Below are 20,269 nucleotides of genomic sequence, written 5' to 3' on the forward strand. Positions count from 1 at the left end.
TTTGCATATTGTTCCTGACGTCTTACTCTTACTCCCATGCATGGACTTGAAAATATCACTGTAGCACTGGCAATGATGTCATCCATCTCTGGCAGGGAGCCCAAATATATGCACGGCCAGTCTGTAGTACCTTTGGACACTAAAGGCAAACGCAGAAAAATCATTATATCATATTCCTTTAATTGCCTGTTAAAACTATATTAGTAGATAAATAAATGAATAAAATGAATAAAAACATATTACTCTTTCTTGCACAGATCTTTGGCGTTCTTCATTATGTGGCTGAGACACCGATGAAGAATGGGAATGTCAAAGTTTTCCCCGATGAATTGTCCTGTGATAATCTCATAATCCTGCTGTTTGAGATGTTCCAGATCCATCACATATAATCATCACAGGTCTTTTTTGATGATTTATGTCCATACAGTTTAGAGAGGTCTGTCTTGAATGCCTGTAGAAAATAAAGGACCGAGGCTGTTGTGTGATCACAAGTCACATAAGTAGCAACAGGTAGAGGCAGTGCTTAATTTGTCCAAGAAGAGGTCCCGGAACATCGAGGGGAACTCCCCCCCCGGGAAATTTTTTGAGCATTATGCATTTAAATGCATCAATCTGGTGCACTTTGGAAAGCTAGAATAACAATAATAGGGTGTCTGCTGCCTTAACTTACCTTGGAACATAGCTCCGGAGCTTCTCTACCCGGCTAAACTATTCTCCGCTCCTCTGTTTGTGTGTGATGCCGCGTTCCATTTGTCCTCGGAAGTCGGAATTTCCCAGTTCCCAGTCGGAATTTTCAACTGGAACGCCCCTCGAAGTCGGATTTCCTACTGATTGGCGGCATCAACCCCAAAATAACGCCGTTTTAAATCGTACAAATACAATATTGGTATCGTTGGAAAGGGAAAAATGTCCTCTTAATTTTGGGGGGGCTGAGATCAAATTTGGGGGGGCTTCAGCCCGTTTTTTATTTGTAGTGAGAACATAATCCACAGCAACCGACACAAATCCATTCATGTGTATGTGTCCGCGGCGCAAGGAGCACATTGATTGTGCTGCAGCTGCCCTCATCGCCGCTTGTTGCTTTTCTGATTCGTTTTGAAGAATCATTCAACTCTTCCTTCTTTTGCTCGCTGCTGGCTCCCCAGATCCAGCAAATTTCCAAAGTTTTTTTGGTCAGGGGCGTGGTTTGCTGGCCCATCTTTTCATTGCATCAACAAATCTCCGACTCTTTCAAATGACGTTAAATCTTTATAAACAACATGAAATTCTTGGGATTTGTTCTGTAAATGAATTTATGCATATTATTATTTTTTATACATTAAAAAAAAAAACGTTTTTATATTATTATTGTTTTATATATACGAGAGGTGCCGGATCTGCCCAAATAAGTCCCGGAACACAGGGAGGGCAAAATCGAGAGGTGCCGGATCTTGTTCCGGCAGGATCCGGCACAAATTAACCTCTGGGTAGAGGTGAAGCACCCTTAACAGGATTTGTAGCGGACCCTTGGTTCCAATAAAAAGGCGGAGAGATTCGTACGGGTGCTCAAATTTTATTTCCATACCGGGCACCGTGAAAACTGACGGGAAGATACAGAAAAAAGGAAAAAAGGGGGGATTCATGTAAATTAACAAGCATTCCACAATTAAACATCACATACATACATGCATACATCACATTCCATGATGCCATCCGTAAACAGAAATATAAAAAGATACACTGCTTAATGTAGTGTGCATTAATATGCATTGTCCCGTCTAAATAAACTTTGAAAATACCTTTATTAGAGCGCAATCAGTGACCACTATTTAAAATTCTAAATGTATTAATATTAAAAAATAGCAAAAGCAGCATCAAACCACGCTGGTGGAAACTGACCACCAGGTGGCAGTGAAAACAATTTACCGGCATTTACAGGATTCCTGACGACCAACTCGTAAACATAAAATGGTGCAGAACTTGCACTGTCCTTTTGGACAATGCTTCCCGTAGCATCCAGGTAGACAATGTCTGTTTTGCAACGCTTGTAGAAGACAGACAGTGTCTTCTTTGACCAGAGCATTACACCCTTTGGATGCATAAGCACCTTCTGCTGCACTTCGTTGTCTTGTCCACTTTTTAAGGTCGACATTTTCTGAAGGCTCAGAAGTTCATTTGGACGACACCTCTTTAGCTTCCTTTGACTACAGGAAAGGTTCTTCAAAACCTTTGGACTTGGAGCTTCATCCCTACAACCAGAATCCATTACTGTCTCTGGGAGCTTTTGGGAAGCTTACTGTCAAGTTTAACCCCGTAAGATGGACGTGCATCAGCCCGCAACGGTCTAGACTTTAGATCATTGGTCGGCAACTGGCGGCCCGCGGGCCAAAATTGGCCCGTCTCCAATAATATCAGCCAGATGACATTGAAACGACAATTTCATAGAGAATTCAAAGCCTTTATTTAGAAAAGATAAAATAAACGTAGAATCTTCTTGATTCCGGACGCACACCGGCTTGTGGTGGGAACGTGGGACGTATGCGCTTCTGAAATTACAGAGCAAAAAAAAGAAAAGGAGAAAGCGAAAATAAATTACTATTTAAATAAAATAAAGCAACAATGAATATAGCTAATAAAAACAGTAATGACAGGCTTAAAAGATTACGCACTTAATGGGAAAACTGGAATCTCCCTTCAGTCACGATCTTTTGGATGTCTGGAGATATGGATGTGACTTTAACCCGCAAGCAGTTCTCCAGATTTTTGTGCGTCAGGCGGTTCCTCTCGTGCGTCTTAATGGCATTCATAGACGAAAAGGCCGACTCGCATGTGTAGGTGGAGGGAAACATCGTCAGCACATAAAATGCGAGTTTTTTGATCCAGCTGTACTCATCTGAGCATGTCATCCAAAAGTCATCCATGGATTGCGCACTTTTGAGCGCATCACTGACCAGGGAGGTTGTTTGGAAATCAATAAGCTCCATTTGAAATGCGGCCTCATCCAACAATGGGATGGTTTCTTTAGCCAGGGAGGAGAAATCCGCACTTCGGAAAGTGAGAGGGTCACGGACAAAAGCGACGATGTCCCTCGGGATGGAGTAGTCCTCAAACCTGGACTTGAAGTTGGCCCGTAGCTGTTTGATGAAATCCACCATCAGTCCTGTCACTTCTCCCCGCACCTGTGATTTAAGTGTACTGAAGTGCAGGAGCCTGCCAGTTGATAGGTCTGACTGGAACAACTCCAGTTTCCTGGTGAATGATTCCATCTTTTCAACCATGTCCACTATGGTTTTGCCTCTCCCCTGTAGCTGCAGGTTAAGCTGGTTCAGATGGCCAAAAATATCTGTTAGAAATGCTACATTGGACATGGACATTTCATCTTGGAGAAAGGCAAGGTGGTCGTCTGCAGCTCGCATCTTGCTTAATCTCAGGAAAGCCTTTACCTCATCCAGTAGCGCACAGAAGCGCTCCAGCGCTTTGCCTTTACTCAACCAGCGCACGTCGTTGTGGAGCAGCAGGTCATCGTGAGTGCCATCCTCTGATTCAGACACAAGTTGTCTGAAAAGACGGTGCTGAGTGCTTGATGTACCCCTGATAAAATTAATGATGCGCATCACTTTATCCATGACCCCCTTTAGCTCACCACTGAGCCTGGCGCACAGGACACTCTGGTGAATGAGGCAATGCAATCCGTGCGTTTGGAGCGCGATCTCCTTCAATCTGCTCACCAGACCTCTGTGCTTTCCAAGCATGGCCGGTGCCCCGTCTGTCACGATGAGGTTGATTTTCTCAAAGGACAATGAATGCAGCCTGAAGACTTCCTCCAGTTTGTTAAATATAATTTCTCCGGTGGTGTTCCCCTCTAATGGAATTAAAGACAGCAACTCCTCCCTGAACTCCTTCCCATCAAAATATCTCACATAGACACACATCTGGCTTACATCTGTGTTGTCTGTGCTCTCATCAATGGCCAGAGAAAAGTAATTGGCCTGACTCAGACCACTGAGAATGACTCCATGCACAGCATCCGACAGTGCGTCTATGTGCCGGGTAGCGGACCTCGCAGAGAGAGGCACCTGTTTCACCGAGGCAATCACGCCATCCATTGATTTATCAGTAGCCAGCTCCTCCAAAACTGCCACCATTACCTCTTTAAAAATCTCTGCGTCAGTGAATGGTCTGTTGTGCCGGGCGAGCACCCATGCTGCTTTAAGGGACGCACTTGTCACTTTTTGTTGCGCTGTGAGGCCTCGTACCAGGATCTTGCTGCTGTGCGCATAACTGGCTGTCAGCGCTTCAAGTTTGTGCCTCCTTGTCCCTGTCTGGAGCGGATAGGCCACTTTGAAGGTGCCATGCTTTGTGTCGTGGTGCCGTCGGATGTAGGGTTGCCACCTTTCAGAAATAGAAATAAGGGACGCCCTGATTTCAGCAGCGCAGGAGCCAAAAGAAAAAAGCCCCCAAACTTCTAAACTGAATAAAAATGTGTTTATTTTATATGAAAAAACGAAATGCTTTGATTTAAAGTTTAAAGTGCTTTATTAGCATTGGACTTGCATGACTGTACAGACAGACAACCATACTAGTAACTGAAATATCCTCCTATGCTCTGTATGTCCACATCAGCCCAGATGTAGAATATAGCCTACAGGTGAAGAATATGGTGTAAAAGTTAATTTATTTCAATAATTCAACTAGAATATGGTGTAAAAGTTCATTTATTTCAATAATTCAACTAGAATATGGTGTAAAAGTTAATTTATTTCAATAATTCAACTAGAATATGGTGTAAAAGTTCATTTATTTCAATAATTCAACTAGAATATGGTGTAAAAGTTAATTTATTTCAATAATTCAACTAGAATATGGTGTAAAAGTTAACTTATTTCAATAATTCAACTAGAATATGGTGTAAAAGTTAATTTATTTCAATAATTTAACTAGAATATGGTGTAAAAGTTCATTTATTTCAATAATTCAACTAGAATATGGTGTAAAAGTTCATTTATTTCAATAATTCAACTAAAATATGGTGTAAAAGTTCTTTTATTTCAATAATTCAACTAGAATATGGTGTAAAGGTTCATTTATTTCAATAATTCAACTAGAATATGGTGTAAAAGTTAATGAAAATACGGGACAAATCGTGTCCCGTATTAGTTCAATACGGGACGCAACATTTTTTTCTCAAATAAAGGACAATTCCGTATTTTACGGGACGGGTGGCAACCCTAGTCGGATGTTGTATTCTTTGCAAACTGCAACAACTTCGTTGCAGATGAGACACACAGGCTTGGCATTTATAAACTCAGGTAGGATGAAAGCATACTTCTCTTTCCACTCTTCTTTGTACGTCCTACCCTCGCTGTCAACTTTCCTCTTCAATGCTTTGGACAGTGACATTTTGTCTTATAACTAGCAATGGTTGCTAATGTCTCTGTGCGTTCCCGCGACGAGGGGGTGCTTTTCACGGCAGATGTGCTGAACACCTGTGTGTCAGTATCATGGATCTATTAATAGTATCAGCGCAGACAGACTGCAGCTTCGCCTGATTTATGGTTCCGCGTTAAAACGACGGCGTAGCCGACGCGTAGGGTCGCGGTGCGGTGTGCGTCGCCGCGTACCCTACGCCTTCGGCTCTGCGTTGGTGTAACGCAGAACCATAAATCAGCCACCGGGAGCAACAAAACTTGTTAAGGAGCATCAAACTCACTCTTATCTACGCGGAAATAACGCTAAAATATAAAGAAGGCTTCCCAAAGTGTGATCTATGGTGAAATAGGAACATTAAGATGTGCAACTCTTCTAAAGGTGAGACATGCATTTAATTGACTTCATGGCGCCAGCTTTGGCGTTTATTATTACGCAAATGTGGAATGTTTGGGTCTGTCTAATTTCGTCAAATTAAATTTGGAGATTCACCGTTCACATTTTTATGTGTATACGTATGAGAGAGAGATGGAGAGGGCGAGGGAGGGAGGGAGAGACGTGGCCTGTACGTCGTTGTTTTTAGTTTTTTTGCAGTTTGGGTGCACAATACACTTGTGTGTGTGTGTATTAAAAAGAGATTCTGCAGTACTCTGATTATCACCAAGTTACTGATGGTTTCATAACGCAGCCAGAGTAGCTAAAGCAGTAATAGCAAACTAATAACAGTCTGTAGCAAATTCAAGTTACTTTATTTAAACTAATGACTTTCTTAAATTACCTTTTTGTACAAGATATAATAGTATAATAATACTAGTAGCCTATAGATAAGGGGAAAAAAGGTTTTGTTTAGTAGAAAAAAAACATGTTTGGCCTGATTGATGCTCTGGCCCAACATTCAGTTGCTCCGAAAACATTTGGCCCGAGGCCAAACTTACTTGCCGACCCCTGGTCTAGATCATCGGGGTGGTGGCAAACTTCTCCCCCAGTGAAGAAAACACAGGCTTTCAAGGTGGACTCATCTGACACCTCAACTTTGACCTGAACTGGACAGTCTTTGTCTTTATACTATTTATGCTGTTTATCCCTCATTTTATTTATTTACCGTAGATGAGCATTTAGTAGCCCAGGCGTTTAATATGCTAAATCCACTTGGACCCCAGGCGTTTATAAGAACCAGGCGGGTATTTGCACCAGGCTACAATTTATTTTTGCAATGAGCAGCACCAGACCATTACTTACAAAGAACATATGAGATCACCATAGTACCACTGGAACTAAAATTGTACACACTGTACACAACACAACACCTCACGACGAGCTCCCGATCACGAATCGTGAGGTCGCAAGAAAATCAAGCGTGTTTGAAATCCTGGTCTCTCCTCGTGAAGGAATCACAGTTGAAGCAGCTGCGACCCGATTTGACTCATCCTTTCACAGAGAGCATGCACAATCTCTGGTGTTACGTCAAAAACTGTTATTTGTAGTTTAAGTTTTGCAAATTCACATTACAAATCATGTTTTAATAGCAGAAAAAAAGAGCGCATTTCCACATATGGTGCGGGTCGCCGCGTCCCCTACGCCGTAGGCTCTGCGTTGGTGTAACGCGGAACCATAAATCAGCCTTCAGTGTGTGCGCTGTCTGCTGAACTCTTTTTTCTCTTCTCACTTTGCTGGGACGCCGTGGTTCCTCCACCGAGACACAACTTTTGCGGTACGCGTTCTTTGTTGTGTCTAAAAATGATTCGCAGTGCACACACCCAATCAGAAACGGTACAGATATTTGGGGATTTTAATATATAAAAAAATAAAATTAAAAATAATAAAGAATCCCCTCTCCGCTTCACTCCGCTCACATGCTCTGATATACAAAGACAGTTTGTCTGTGTAACGGCGACACACGGAGCTGATCAGAGCAGTATGAACGATACTGTACACAATACAATGCAAATACAGTGTTATTACCAGGTTATTACCGGTAGTCGCCCGGGCGTTTAATTGAACCGGCGTTTATTATGCCAAATGGGCTCGGACCCCCGGCGGCTATTAGAGCACAGGCGCGTATTTGTGCGCGGGCGACTATTTGGTCATCTACGGTATTTATTTTTTACTTTTCCTCTATATCGTAAAAAGCAAAGCATTGTTCTTTACAAACTTGGAACAAAAAAAACAATTTGTAAAAACAAAGTATATACAACAAGTAACTTCAAGTAAACTGGAGTCGGTAAAGTTTGTTCACATTGTGGGTATAAAGCCAGTGTACTGGCCTTGAGGGTCAGGGTATTTGTCCCTTATTCTCCAAATGCAGCAGCTGGGGATAACACGACGGTTACCCTGGCCCAGTGATCCATGCTGCCAAAAGGTGTACTGGCGATAAGCAGCATATCTAAACTGCCTATTATCATCGCCTGGTTCTGTAACTTCTGCTACCACCAACACATCATTCCTGTAGTCTCTGTGTATAAATAGCCATCTTCCAAGCAGTAAAGCTCGAAATGAGGCAATTTGCTTATGCAGTGCTCAGGCCCCTGGCCACAGCATTTCCTTTCTGCATCTGTGGCCATCTCCCTGCAGTTCCCACAGGTACACCATGGAAGGGCAGCTGCAGGTGGGAGAGTGGTGCTATCCAATGATGGGAAGGTCGGCGGTTCGAATCCCGCTCTGTCCAAGTTTGCTGCCGTAGTGTCCTTGGGCAAGACACCTTACCCACCTTGCCCCGTGTGAATGTGTTTGAATGTGTATGAATGTTGGTGGTGGTTGGAGGGGCCGTTAGGCGCGATATGGCAGCCACGCTTCTGTCAGTCTGCCCCAGGGCAAATGTGGCTACAAATGTAGCAGCCGTGGCTACAAACGTAGCAGATGTGGCTACAAACGTAGCTACCACCACCAGTGAGGATGTGAATGAATGAATAATGATCTCTGTAAAGCTCTGGGTGCCTTGAAGGAAGCTATATACAGTAAATCCAAGTCATTATTATCATTATTATTATTATCCAATGGAGGCAGGGCATCAAAAACCAATCCAGGGTTCCGGGAGAAGATCCGGGTTGCGAGTGCTCGTAGCCCCATTTCACTCATGTTTTGAATGAGTTCCTAAGTAAACAAACCACAAAATAGCATTTGGCATTTACATTTGATTAAAACTACATAAGATGCTGACATAGATACAGATGGTGATATTACAAGTCATAATTTTACTGCTGCCTATCAAATGTTTAGTATAGCCTACTCTGGAAACAAACCTCTGTCTGTACTCGACGGTCATTTCGGAGCACCTGAACTCTGCCCTCTTCCTCTGCATCTCTGCCTCCTCTCCTTCTCCTTCCTCTGCCACCACCTCCAGCACTGGGACCTGAATTACCTCCACCTCCAGGACCTGCACTCTGACCTCTTCCTCCTCTTTGTCCTCTTTGGCCTCGGTCATCTGGTGCAGGGCCTGCCCTCTCTCCTCTCCACCTGCAACATGATCTGCACTCTCTCTCTCAGTTCTCTGGTCTCTGCCACCTGGTCCATCTCCTCCCTCTAGATTTTCTCCTCTCTGCTCTGTGTCTCCTGGGTCCGTGTACTTTGCGGCCATCCGTTTTTTGTTTTGAAATGACAAAATAAAAAGTTATCCATTATCCGTTATCCGATTTCATTGATGTGTTTGAAATCAAAATTGGGAATTAAAACAGGTCTGTGTATCTTTTGGTCATTGGATTTTTCCGTCATGAGTGGGAATCAAAAAACCAAAAACGATTGGTTTATTTGATTTTCCTTTTAAAACAAAAAACAAATATTGAATTACACTGCATTTTTTCTTTTTTTGTGTTAATATGATTTAACAAAGATTCAAAATACGCTTTTATTTTCGTTTTCTATTTCATATAATAAAAATGAAATCACTAGTCAACAGGAACGAAAAAACGAACCAAAAACAACCGTTTATTCATATTCGTGCACCGGAAGCTGGCATTTACAAAGCAAGCGCGCGAATGAGCTGTTCTTTACCAACCAAGAGCGCACATCAGCAGCATGTCTCTGGAGCCCTACTCACAGATGATTTTAGATATGGCAAAACAAGCCCTATCATCCTCTGAAATCTCTGCGCACATTACGCAAGAAAGTGGCGGCGGGAGAGGATTTTCTGCCCGAAGTGTGAGGAGATTATGTGCTGAAAACGGCGTAAACTTGATGGGATTGCCTGCGGAACATCTGGAGTTGGAGGTGGCAAAAGCCATATCCGAGGTATGAAAAGCTAAATTTGAGCCTTTTCTTCTTTGATATGTGTGTGCGTGTGAAAATAATATTCCTACAATATAGAAAGTTTAATTGACCTTTTTATCGCCGCACGATCACGATTCATGGCTATTACACAATAGTAAACAGAACGCTATTAAAACACTTGCAAACCGCATCACACAACCACCTCCATGTATGCCTGAATGTGAGGACAAGAAAGTAATAAGTTCATAACCACCCCCTATGTTGTTTTATTTTATTAGATGTTTTGTCACTGTGCACATAGGAAGATATGAGTTGTTCCCCCTTTCTGCCACAAGAGGGAGAAACCCTTTAGTGAGCACTTCTGCCAGCAGTAAACACCGCCACCGCATACAGTAAATTGTTGTGCCAAGAGGAATGCTGGAACGTGTATAATGATTTATTCATTGCCATGTCTGTATGTTTTCTAGAACCCAGCAAATAAACAACATAAAACATCACACTGAGTGTTCATTCATGTATGCACCGTGGACTATTGTTTTAATGATGAACATATCGGCTCGCATGATTATTGAATGTGAAAATCATGTTTGTTATTTTCTAGACGGGACCAACATTTGGAAGAAGGATGCTGAAGGGCTACCTCGCTATGAAAGGAGTGCATGCTGCTGAGACACGTATAGGATCCGTGCTCAGAACTAGCACCAACCTTACCATGAAGCAAGACGTCAGGTATGAATGATAAGGCCGTGGTGACTCTAAACCATCACCATGACAACCACATAAGCCAACACGTCAAACCACTTGTGATGTGTTCATGGTCATCCAGACTATATATCACAAGACAGTCGTTATTGAAAAACTAAAGATCATAAAATGAACTGTAAACCAAGGAGCTACTTAACATTACCCTGGGTCGCACACGTGACTCCACCCTTGCCCAATCTACTTCTTGAGACATGTCATAAGAAGAGCTTCAAGTGTTTGGTGGCAGCATGGCCAGGAATGAGTGACACTCCAAGGAGACAGCCTACACCGTTTAAAAAGTGAGTAAATAAGTCTGGATGACCATGAACGCATCACAAGTGGTTTGACCAAAATCAGTGTTATGTATCTGTAGCCGGTTTGGGCTCTGCGTTGTGTTCTGATGGATGGATGGACGGACACAGGGACTCGGCAATGTTGTTCAGCCAGTTTATTTCTGAAGTAAACCTGAAATAAACGTGGAAAAAAACTGGGCTTTAGTGTTTGCTCGTACACTAGAGCCTCGTCACCAGTTCTCTCTCCGTTGTCAGAAGCAAGAGCTGCAGCCACACTTAGACTACAGTACATGACGAATTCAAACAGAAAATACATAATACAAATACATATAACACACTTCACAATAAACACAAGACTAGCTGAACAACATATTTTATATAAAGTTAATAAAAGAATAAATTAAAATACAACAAACGTGGGAGCAACAGAAACATACCTGAAATAAACGTGGGAAAAAACTAGGCTTTAGTGTTTGCTCGTACACTAGAGCCTCGCCACCAGCTGCAATGAGGGAAACACGGGTCAACAAATGGAGTGGTTTGTGAGTATGTGTGTGTGTGTGTGTGTGTGTGTGTGTGTGTGTGTGTGTTTGTGTGTGTGTGTCAGAGTGTAGAGCAGAGTGGGGGGTCCCCACAATGCCATCAAAACAAACCTCCGACAAATTAACCCAATTAAAAGAAAATCCCCCAAAACACCAAAACTGCTCACAAAAGAAACATATAACAACAAAACTTCAGACTACAACAATACTCCCCCATTTGTAACACTTAAAGACACTTATAAAACAAAATATAAACAGGTGGAAAATGATCCACCTCCGTTGTCAGAAGCAAGAGAGAGAAACCGCGCGAAAGCAGGTGGATGACGTCACTGCGGTTGTGAGGACCCCACCAAAATAAGAGAAAGTTAACAAAATAAGACTGAAAATAAAATAATATGGCGTGAGGGATTTTTGATGGAATGCATATACTATTATATACCTGCTACATATCACATGTTTTATGGGTGTTGAATTTATAAAAATGCATTAAATCATCCCATAATATGATTTTATAATAATTACTCTCTTGTGATATATAGTCTAGATGACCATGAACACATCAATAGCAATATGACCAAAACCAGTGGTATGTATCACAAGTTAAATGGATGTCTTTGAATATCCAATATCCAATATCAAACCAATTCAACCGTGGTGACGAAGTTAACAACAGTAAAACAAAGGCCCGCTGACGGCTGCAGTTATTGTAGGATGTTAATGTAGGATGTGTTTCTATGGAACTGTTACATTATTTTTGTGTCTTCTTTTAGGGTGCCCGCAATCTCAAACCGATACCATACCAAGCAGACTACATGGGAGAGAAGATTCCCATGGATCAGAATGAGAAGTTGGTCATGTTTGGGCTCACACATGTAGCTATTGATGGCTTCAGCAAAAAGGTTGTTGGTCATTCCACAATGCCCATAAAAAACAACCTAGTCATCTATGAAGATGTTTTCAGGTAATGGCTTGTAATGTTGTGGACATTTAAAGCAGTATTGTCATTTATGAGAATGACAGTGGATGTTGGCCAATATATTAGATTAGATTAGAGGTACTTTATTAATCTCCCATCTATATTATATAAATATTGTGGTATGAGACTATATCAGAATCAGAGTCGACCTGATTGTCCTCCAAGGAGGAAATTTGACTTGGACTTTCAGTGTCCATTGGCTATAAACAGTAATAGTGTTTATGGTTATACAGACCCTTTCCAAAAAATGTGAATATAATGGAAAAGTTGTTTAATTGCCACAATGTCATTCAAAAAGTTTCATAGATTATAGATTCAGGGCCTACAATTTAAACGATTTTGATTATTTGTTTATTTTTACATAATTTGGGCTTGCAGCTCATAAAACCCATGAAAACAGGAATTCAAAAAATGGAATACTGTGAAGAAATCACCATTTACTTCTCAGTTTTTGCAGAACAAATGAAATTAGGATCACATCAAATCAATCAAAATATGGTACTTTCAAAACGATATGTCAATCTTCAATACTTGGTTGGGAATCCATTTTCCTTAATCACTGCCTAGATGTGATGTGGCATTGAGGCAATCAGCCTGTGGCATTGCCTGAGAGTTCTGGAAGCCCAGATTTCCTTGATGCTTGCTGTCAGCTCTTCTTTGTTGTTGGGTCTGGGTCCCTCATTTTCCTCTTAAGAATACCCCATAAATTCTCAATGGGGTTTAGGTCCAGGGAGTTGGCTGGCCAGTCAAGCACTGTGATGGCATGGGCGTCAAACCAGGTTTTGGTGCTTCTGGCGGTATGGGCAGGGGCCAGGTCCTGCTGGTGATTTGGGGTGCAATGTCCAGTACAGGTGTTGGTAAACTCTGCTTTCTTAAAAGGAACCCTGGCTATTAAGACATGTAGGTCTTAAAAGATAAATGTTGGTATCAATTATAACAATGTGATATAAAAAACCTTGTTGATGTCTTCGTTTTTATAGAATTTGAAAAAATAATTTAACTCGTAGGTCGCCATTGTTGTTTACATTCTGGGTAGTGACGTCAGACGGTGGCTCCTGCTAGCCCCCGTACACTGTTTTGACACCCAGAAACAGATGAAAACACAGCTAAACAGGTGACGGCGCACCAGAAACACAGATCAAAACACAGCTGAACATTAAGGTGACGGCGCACCTACAAAAAAGTAAAAAAAAAAAAAAATAAGTACAGCCCCATACAGCATGAACTATAAAAACACCATAAAACTCAGATAGACTAACAGACCACACGTTTCAACTAGCAGATAGCCGATGCTACAATAAAAACCCCAGCCAGATCTGGCGTCATTAAATTAAATAAAGATGTTCTTGCCTATTTGACGCGAAGTCTGCGCCTCCCGTTTCGTCAAAGTCCCGGGACAGCCACGGCTACGGCGGTGCCCGCAGCGCACCACTCTCCGCTCTCCACTCTCGCCGCCGCCGGGATGGAGACGCCGGTGGACAGGATGCACGTTTTGCCGCCCCCCTAAAACCGGCCTCGGGGCTGGATCCACCGTTTGATGACAGACCAGAGGCTGAGGGGACTGGCCCGGGACTTTGACGAAACGGGAGGCGCAGACTTCGCTTCAAATAGGCAAGAACATCTTTATTTAATTTAATGACGCCAGATCTGGCTGGGGTTTTTATTGTAGCATCGGCTATCTGCTAGTTGAAACGTGTGGTCTGTTAGTCTATCTGAGTTTTATGGTGTTTTTATAGTTCATAGTTTTATGGTGCTGTACTTATTTTTTTTTTTTTTTTTTTTTGTCGGTGCGCCGTCACCTTAATGTTTAGCTGTGTTTTGATCTGTGTTTCTGGTGCGCCGTCACCTGTTTAGCTGTGTTTTTATCTGTTTCTGGGTGTCAAACAGTGTTCGGGGGTTAGCAGGAGCCACCGTCTGACGTCACTACCCAGAATGTAAACAACAATGGCGACCTACGAGTTAAATTATATTTTCAAATTTTATAAAAACGAAGACATCAAAAAGGTTTTTTATATCACATTGTTATAATTGATACCAACATTTATCTTTTAAGACCTACATGTCTTAATAGCCAGGGTTCCTCTTAAGAATACCCCATAAATTCTCAATGGGGTTTAGGTCCAGGGAGTTGGCTGGCCAGTCAAGCACTGTGATGGCATGGGCGTCAAACCAGGTTTTGGTGCTTCTGGCGGTATGGGCAGGGGCCCGGTCCTGCTGGTGATTTGGGGTGCAATGTCCAGTACAGGTGTTGGTAAACTCTGCTTTCTTAAATCCAAGGTCACCGCAACAGTTTACCAGAATGTTTTAGAGGACTTCATGATTCCTTCTGCTGAGGGTCTGTATGGAGATGTATGGACCTGGCCCCTGCCCATACCGCCAGAAGCACCCTAACCTGGTTTGATGCCCATGCCATCACAGCAGTGGCGTAGCCACGGGTGTGCCGGTGCCACCCATAGAGACAGCTGGCACACCCAAAAATTTGATGCATTTTTTTTGTTTTTTTTTGTTATAGTTTTACTAACATGTTGTATTCTAAATTTAGGCTATAGAGGGAATGCGCATGACGTCACAGATGCGACTACACAGCGGGTTACGTCCACTGAGTGTCAGAAAGACTGAGTGGCAGCGTAAACTTTCAGTTTGAACAACTCGAAAACATCTAAAATGTTTTACAGACTGCCGAAAAATAAGCTTAAGAGAGACAAATGGATCGCTACAATTTTTGCAGAAACAACTGGATTCCAGGCACCGAAACGTGGATTTGTGGTTCCCATTTTGTATCAGGTAATGTTAGATTTTTGGGTAGCTAACGTTAAACTGTCAAATCATAAAGTTCGGTGTTCTCATTACTTTAATTTCACCAACAAATCCTGCCTTGAAGTCGGACCAAGCGTCAAGACTTTTGTAAGCCTTCAAGCTTTTCTCCTTTGGTGTGTGTGTGGTTATGTTTTTCTGATATTTTTTTTAGGACAAGCATAAAGTGTGATTATTTTATTTCTTATTAATATATTATTATACTTATTATATATTATTGATTTTATTTTAGAGCACGTCATATGTACTCTCAATCATGGATGTTTTTTATTACTGATGAGAGCAGACACAACGTGTGGATATGTTTTGTACTGTTAATAATGTTGGATATACATGCTTTTGAATGTTTGTGGAGATGTAAAGTCCAGTTTTGTTGAAAATAAATTTGGCACACCCAGTCTTTGCTGGTGCACACCCGAAGTCTCTTTTCTGGCTACGCCACTGCATCACAGTGCTTGACTGGCCAGCCAACTCCCTGGACCTAAACCTCATTGAGAATTTATGGGGTATTCTCAGGAAAATGAGGGGTAACCAGGGTCTGTATTAATCCCATATAAATGACAGACTCTTCATTTATACTGCCACATGGCTATTGCATTCATAATTGAGTGTGACAAAATGCTAACTGCTAAACATTTTCTTTGTTATGACTGAAGCATTATATTTTACAGACTAACTGATTTGGAATGGTTCAATTTCAAAAGCTTTGCACAAATTAAAACCAATGTTTTCACCCAATAGGCCTGCAGTACTTGCTCATGGGATGTGGCACCAGGTGCGAGTCGATCATGGCAAGGAATTCTATTTGACACTCTTCATGCAGGAGATGCTGTCATCTCATCGCCATAATCAGGAGAGAAGACCTTATTTACAAACGTCGTCTACAAGGGTACAGTTTAGGGGGGTATTCCACGTGAAAACTCAGAGTAAGTTACCCCTGAGATGAGGGGAAACTCTAGTTGTTAGAGAAATAACAGGAATAATCGTTCAGTTGTGGCTACAAGCACCAGAATTGTCACACATACTCCTTAGGGGTTGCTCTTTTGATAAAAACATTATGCCAGAAAAAAAAAAAAAGATGTCGGACTTTTTTCAAGATGGCCGCCATCGAATATACAGTAATATTGCATTTCGCAATAAAATCCAATAAAGTTGTCCTATTGGAATGATCTTGGTGTCAAATCATAACCTTTTCACTATGTAGAATCTAAATTTGGACCCATGGACTCACACTCTGGCTTCCTTGTTCCAGATATCAGTCCTAATCCTAATATTCCGCAAAATTTGAGTTTTTTTTGTTATGTTTGACACTGGTAAAATGGATGGCAGTGTATACGTTAGTATTGTTAGAGGTTTTGTGTGTGGTTTTTCTGGCACAATGGTTTTATCAAAAGAGAAACCCCTAATAGTCTAGATGGAAAGGGGGGTCCACGCGCACCCCCCGGATTTTTTTATGCCACATGATTTTTTTTAATCCTATAAATGTCTAGTTTCAGAATTTGGTCAGTGCCAAGATCAACTAATGTCTGAAAGGCTTCGTTTTCACACTTAATTGCATCTAACTCCAGACCAGAAAATTGAAATTTGAGATTGACAAAGTAGCATATCCTATCATACATACAAGCCACAGAGACTAATAAACACATTTATTTTTGCTGCAACCACCGAGCAACGACCAAAGCAACCTAGCAACCACCTAGCAACCACTTTTAAGACCCTAACCACCCTAGCAACCACACCTAAAAGAACTTAAAACCTCCTTGGTCTAGAAGGAAAATGGGTTTCAAGGGTAACCCCTATTATTTATGTCATCTACTCTTTGTTATCATCAAAGTGTCTTCTTTCAGAATTTGTCAGGTGCCAACCTGAAATCATCTCCCAAAGGCTTTATTTTTTATCCTTGTACTGCGAACCCCGACCAGAAAACTCTAAACACCGACATAGTATGTGGTGCAACTTTTGTCCTAAACAACTTACAGAGACAAATTAATACATTTTCCAAGCCAACTCTGATAGGCCATCACGTAGCAACCACCTTTAAGACCCTAGCAACCACCCTAGCAACCACCCTAGCAACCGCCTCTGTAAGTTGTTTAGGACAAAAGTTACACCACATTGTAGAGACAAATGAATATATTTACCCAGGCAACTCTGTTAAAATGAACACAATAAAATGATTGTTTATTACATTTGACTACACACTGACTGTTTAAAACAAAAATCGTAAATAAAAAGGCAAAAAATGTGTGTAGGATGCAGTTAACTTGTGACTAATTGTCAAATTCGCCATCACTGAGGAGATCTTCTATCTCTAATTCTTCCATTTCTAAGTCTTCATCATTCTTATACTCGTCCTCTTCATCACCAGATATGTTGTTGTTGACAGCATCGGCTCCCATGTCAATCTCAAATTTCAATTTTCTGGTCTGGAGTTAGATGCAATTAAGTGTGAAAACGAAGCCTTTCAGACATTAGTTGATCTTGGCACTGACCAAATTCTGAAACTAGACATTTATAGGATTAAAAAAAATCATGTGGCATAAAAAAATCCGGGGGGTGCGCGTGGACCCCCCTTTCCATCTAGACTATTAGGAGTATGTGTGACAATTCTGGTGCTTGTAGCCGCAACTGATCCTCCAGCCGTACATCTACACTACATCTACCTCACAAACGGCAGACATGCGCTCACACCTCCGCAAATGTTATTTATATATATATATATATATATATATATATATATATATATATATATATATATATATAGACCCTTTCCAAAGAATTAGAATATCATGGAAAAGTTGTTTAATTTCCACAAGTCCATTCAAAAAGTTAAACTTTCATAGATTATAGACTCGGGGTTCACAATTTAAATGATTTCAAGTATTTATTTGTTTATTTTTACATCATTTGGGCGTCCAAATTAATAGTTGGCAGTTACTGGGGATTCTGCATCATGACCATTTATCCCAAATGGACTGTAAAATATATATTTTTCATTTAACCATTGAAATAAATGAACATGTATTTGCCTCCCATTCAGAATCATACTGTTGAAGGAATCTGGCCGGAGGTCAATAATCGTGTCAACTACCCCCTGAAGACAGCCCTTCTACAGCTGGTGGATCAGGAACAACTAGACATGGATGACAGTCAGATACTGTGTCCTGTAAACTGCTCAGCTGTGCCATGTTGGTCTGACAAGAGTGGTCGAGTCTTGGAATGCTCATCGGATTCCAGGTGAAATAAATCAGTATTTCAAGCATTAAAGTAACAAGCACACAAACATCTCAAGGCTAACAGTATGTTTGTTTTACAGGTAAAGGTATACCTAACGACTTGGCTGGCAGTGGGTGTCCCAAAAAAATCCCACAGGAGCTGTTGCCCCATTCAATGGAAGCAGCAGACTCTACAGGCAACACCGGGGATCCTCTCTGACACCACAATGATCCATTTTCAACTGAACATGACAAAGTTCTGGCTGAGAATCAGTTTGCAGAGAGACATTCTGACATTTCACAGTTGTTTTCTCGGGCAGTGAACAACGACTTTGTTCCATTCAAAAACGCACTTCTCCATCTCATAAACACAACTCCACGCAATGTGTGAAGAAAACATTTTCTTTATTTGTAAACAAATAAAATACCAGTAAAATACAAGTTACAAGTTTACAACTTGTAAAATACAAGTAACTGGTGGCATTGGGTGTTCTGTTAAGATGTCATGAATGAAATCCAGTCAGTCATCAACTCCCCCTCATGCTGATAACTCTAGTTTATTCCTGGAAGTGCAGCTGAAGACCCAAGGGGGGGGGGGGTGTTCATTGTCCACTGAAAATCCATACGACCGTCAACAGTGCCCACGATGTAAAGGTGCATAAAACTATACACAACAAAATAAGGTAATTTAGTTCATTTTCATAGCCTTAACAGTCACTGTACTGTATTGAATGTACAGTAGGCATGCTCGCATGTTAACCAAAACATCCACTTGCACTATAAACGCAGCTTTCAGTGAACCATGTGAGCTCCATTCAATAGAGTATAGTGACTGTTAAAGGGATAATTCGTTTTTTTTCAATCTGTCTCCTATCGTCAGGAATTCGCTTCGTGTGACTAGTGATGTGTAAATATTGTTAGGGTTTGGCACACCCTTCCTCCACCAGATGGCGCCAAAGTCTGGTCAGGCTTGGCCAGAGCAGCTGATCCCTATCTTCGTCCCCACACCTGACACCACTCAGCCTCGTCACCCAGTCTGCTCTTAAGCCTCCCTCCCACAAGCTGCAGTGTCGGATGATTCTCCAGCTCAGAGCCCCGTACTCTGCCTGTTTTCCTGATCTTCCATGGTCTCCTGTTCGTGGGCCTTCCCTTCCTGGGTCCTTGGGATTACTTTTTCCAGCCGTGAGTTTCCCTCCGGTCTGCGCCTTTTGTTTGGATCCTCCAGCCGTGTTTTTTCGGTCTGTGATTTTGTGTTTGCATTCCTTCCCTCCTGTGGAGCGCCTTTTGTTAAATAAACTTTATTACACCTGAACCTTGCTCGTGTTCTGCTTTTGGGTCCGCCCTCCTTCCCTCGAGCCTAACAAATATTGGTTGTCATGTTAGCCGTTGTCTAGATCCAGCTTGGACGCAGCTGCGCTTCAGACCGGTTACAATGACACTGACCAGGCATACTTTCATGGGCAAAGTTAGACCACTAAACACGCTTTTCCCCACCAAAACTGCCACAAATCGTTAGTATAATAATAATATATATTCTCTGACATTTATACTAACGATTTGTGGCAGTTTTGGTGGGGAAAAGCGTGTTTAGTGGTCCAACTTTGCCCATGAAATTATGCCCGGTCAGTTTAGTTTTAACCGGTCTGAAGGGCAGCTGCGTCCAAGCTGGATCTAGACAACGGCTAACATGACAACCAGGGGCCAAAATCCCGTTTCATAGTTGTTTGGGACAATAAACAGTAACATTTTAGAGAATAAATCCAGGGGAGGACAAGGAATAAAAGTTTGATCCTTCCTTTAATACAGCATTTTGACATTTCCATCTCTATCTCAAACAGGCAGAAGAGCTTTCTTAGAGCAATAAAAACAATGGTATTAGGTGGAAGGTGCAATAATACAGCACATCTGACATAATACACTGATACAAAAACCCACAATCTGTACAAGAATATCTGTCTTGTTTCTAGTTAAAATGTCTCATTTTTAGTTAAAAAAAATCTCATTACACTTAAAACAAGACTCATCACTGGAAAAAACAACAATTTTCACCTGTTTCAAGTAGATTTTCACTTAAAA

At 41.6% G+C, this 20,269-nt stretch overlaps 1 protein-coding gene and 1 pseudogene across 1 annotated transcript; one reads left to right on the forward strand and one right to left on the reverse strand.

Annotated features, from left to right (window-relative positions):
- Positions 1-2,648: 2,648 nt before the first annotated feature.
- On the reverse strand, positions 2,649-4,124 carry LOC133454837 (SCAN domain-containing protein 3-like). The gene has a single exon (XM_061733562.1). The coding sequence runs from the start codon at positions 4,122-4,124 to the stop codon at positions 2,649-2,651; it is 1,476 nt and encodes a 491-aa protein (XP_061589546.1).
- A 5,404-nt stretch (positions 4,125-9,528) lies between these two features.
- On the forward strand, positions 9,529-18,413 carry LOC133454838 (uncharacterized; annotated as a pseudogene).
- Positions 18,414-20,269: the final 1,856 nt, after the last annotated feature.

This window comes from Cololabis saira, chromosome 11, assembly GCF_033807715.1.
Source record: "Cololabis saira isolate AMF1-May2022 chromosome 11, fColSai1.1, whole genome shotgun sequence".
Classification (NCBI taxonomy): Eukaryota; Metazoa; Chordata; class Actinopteri; order Beloniformes; family Belonidae; genus Cololabis; species Cololabis saira.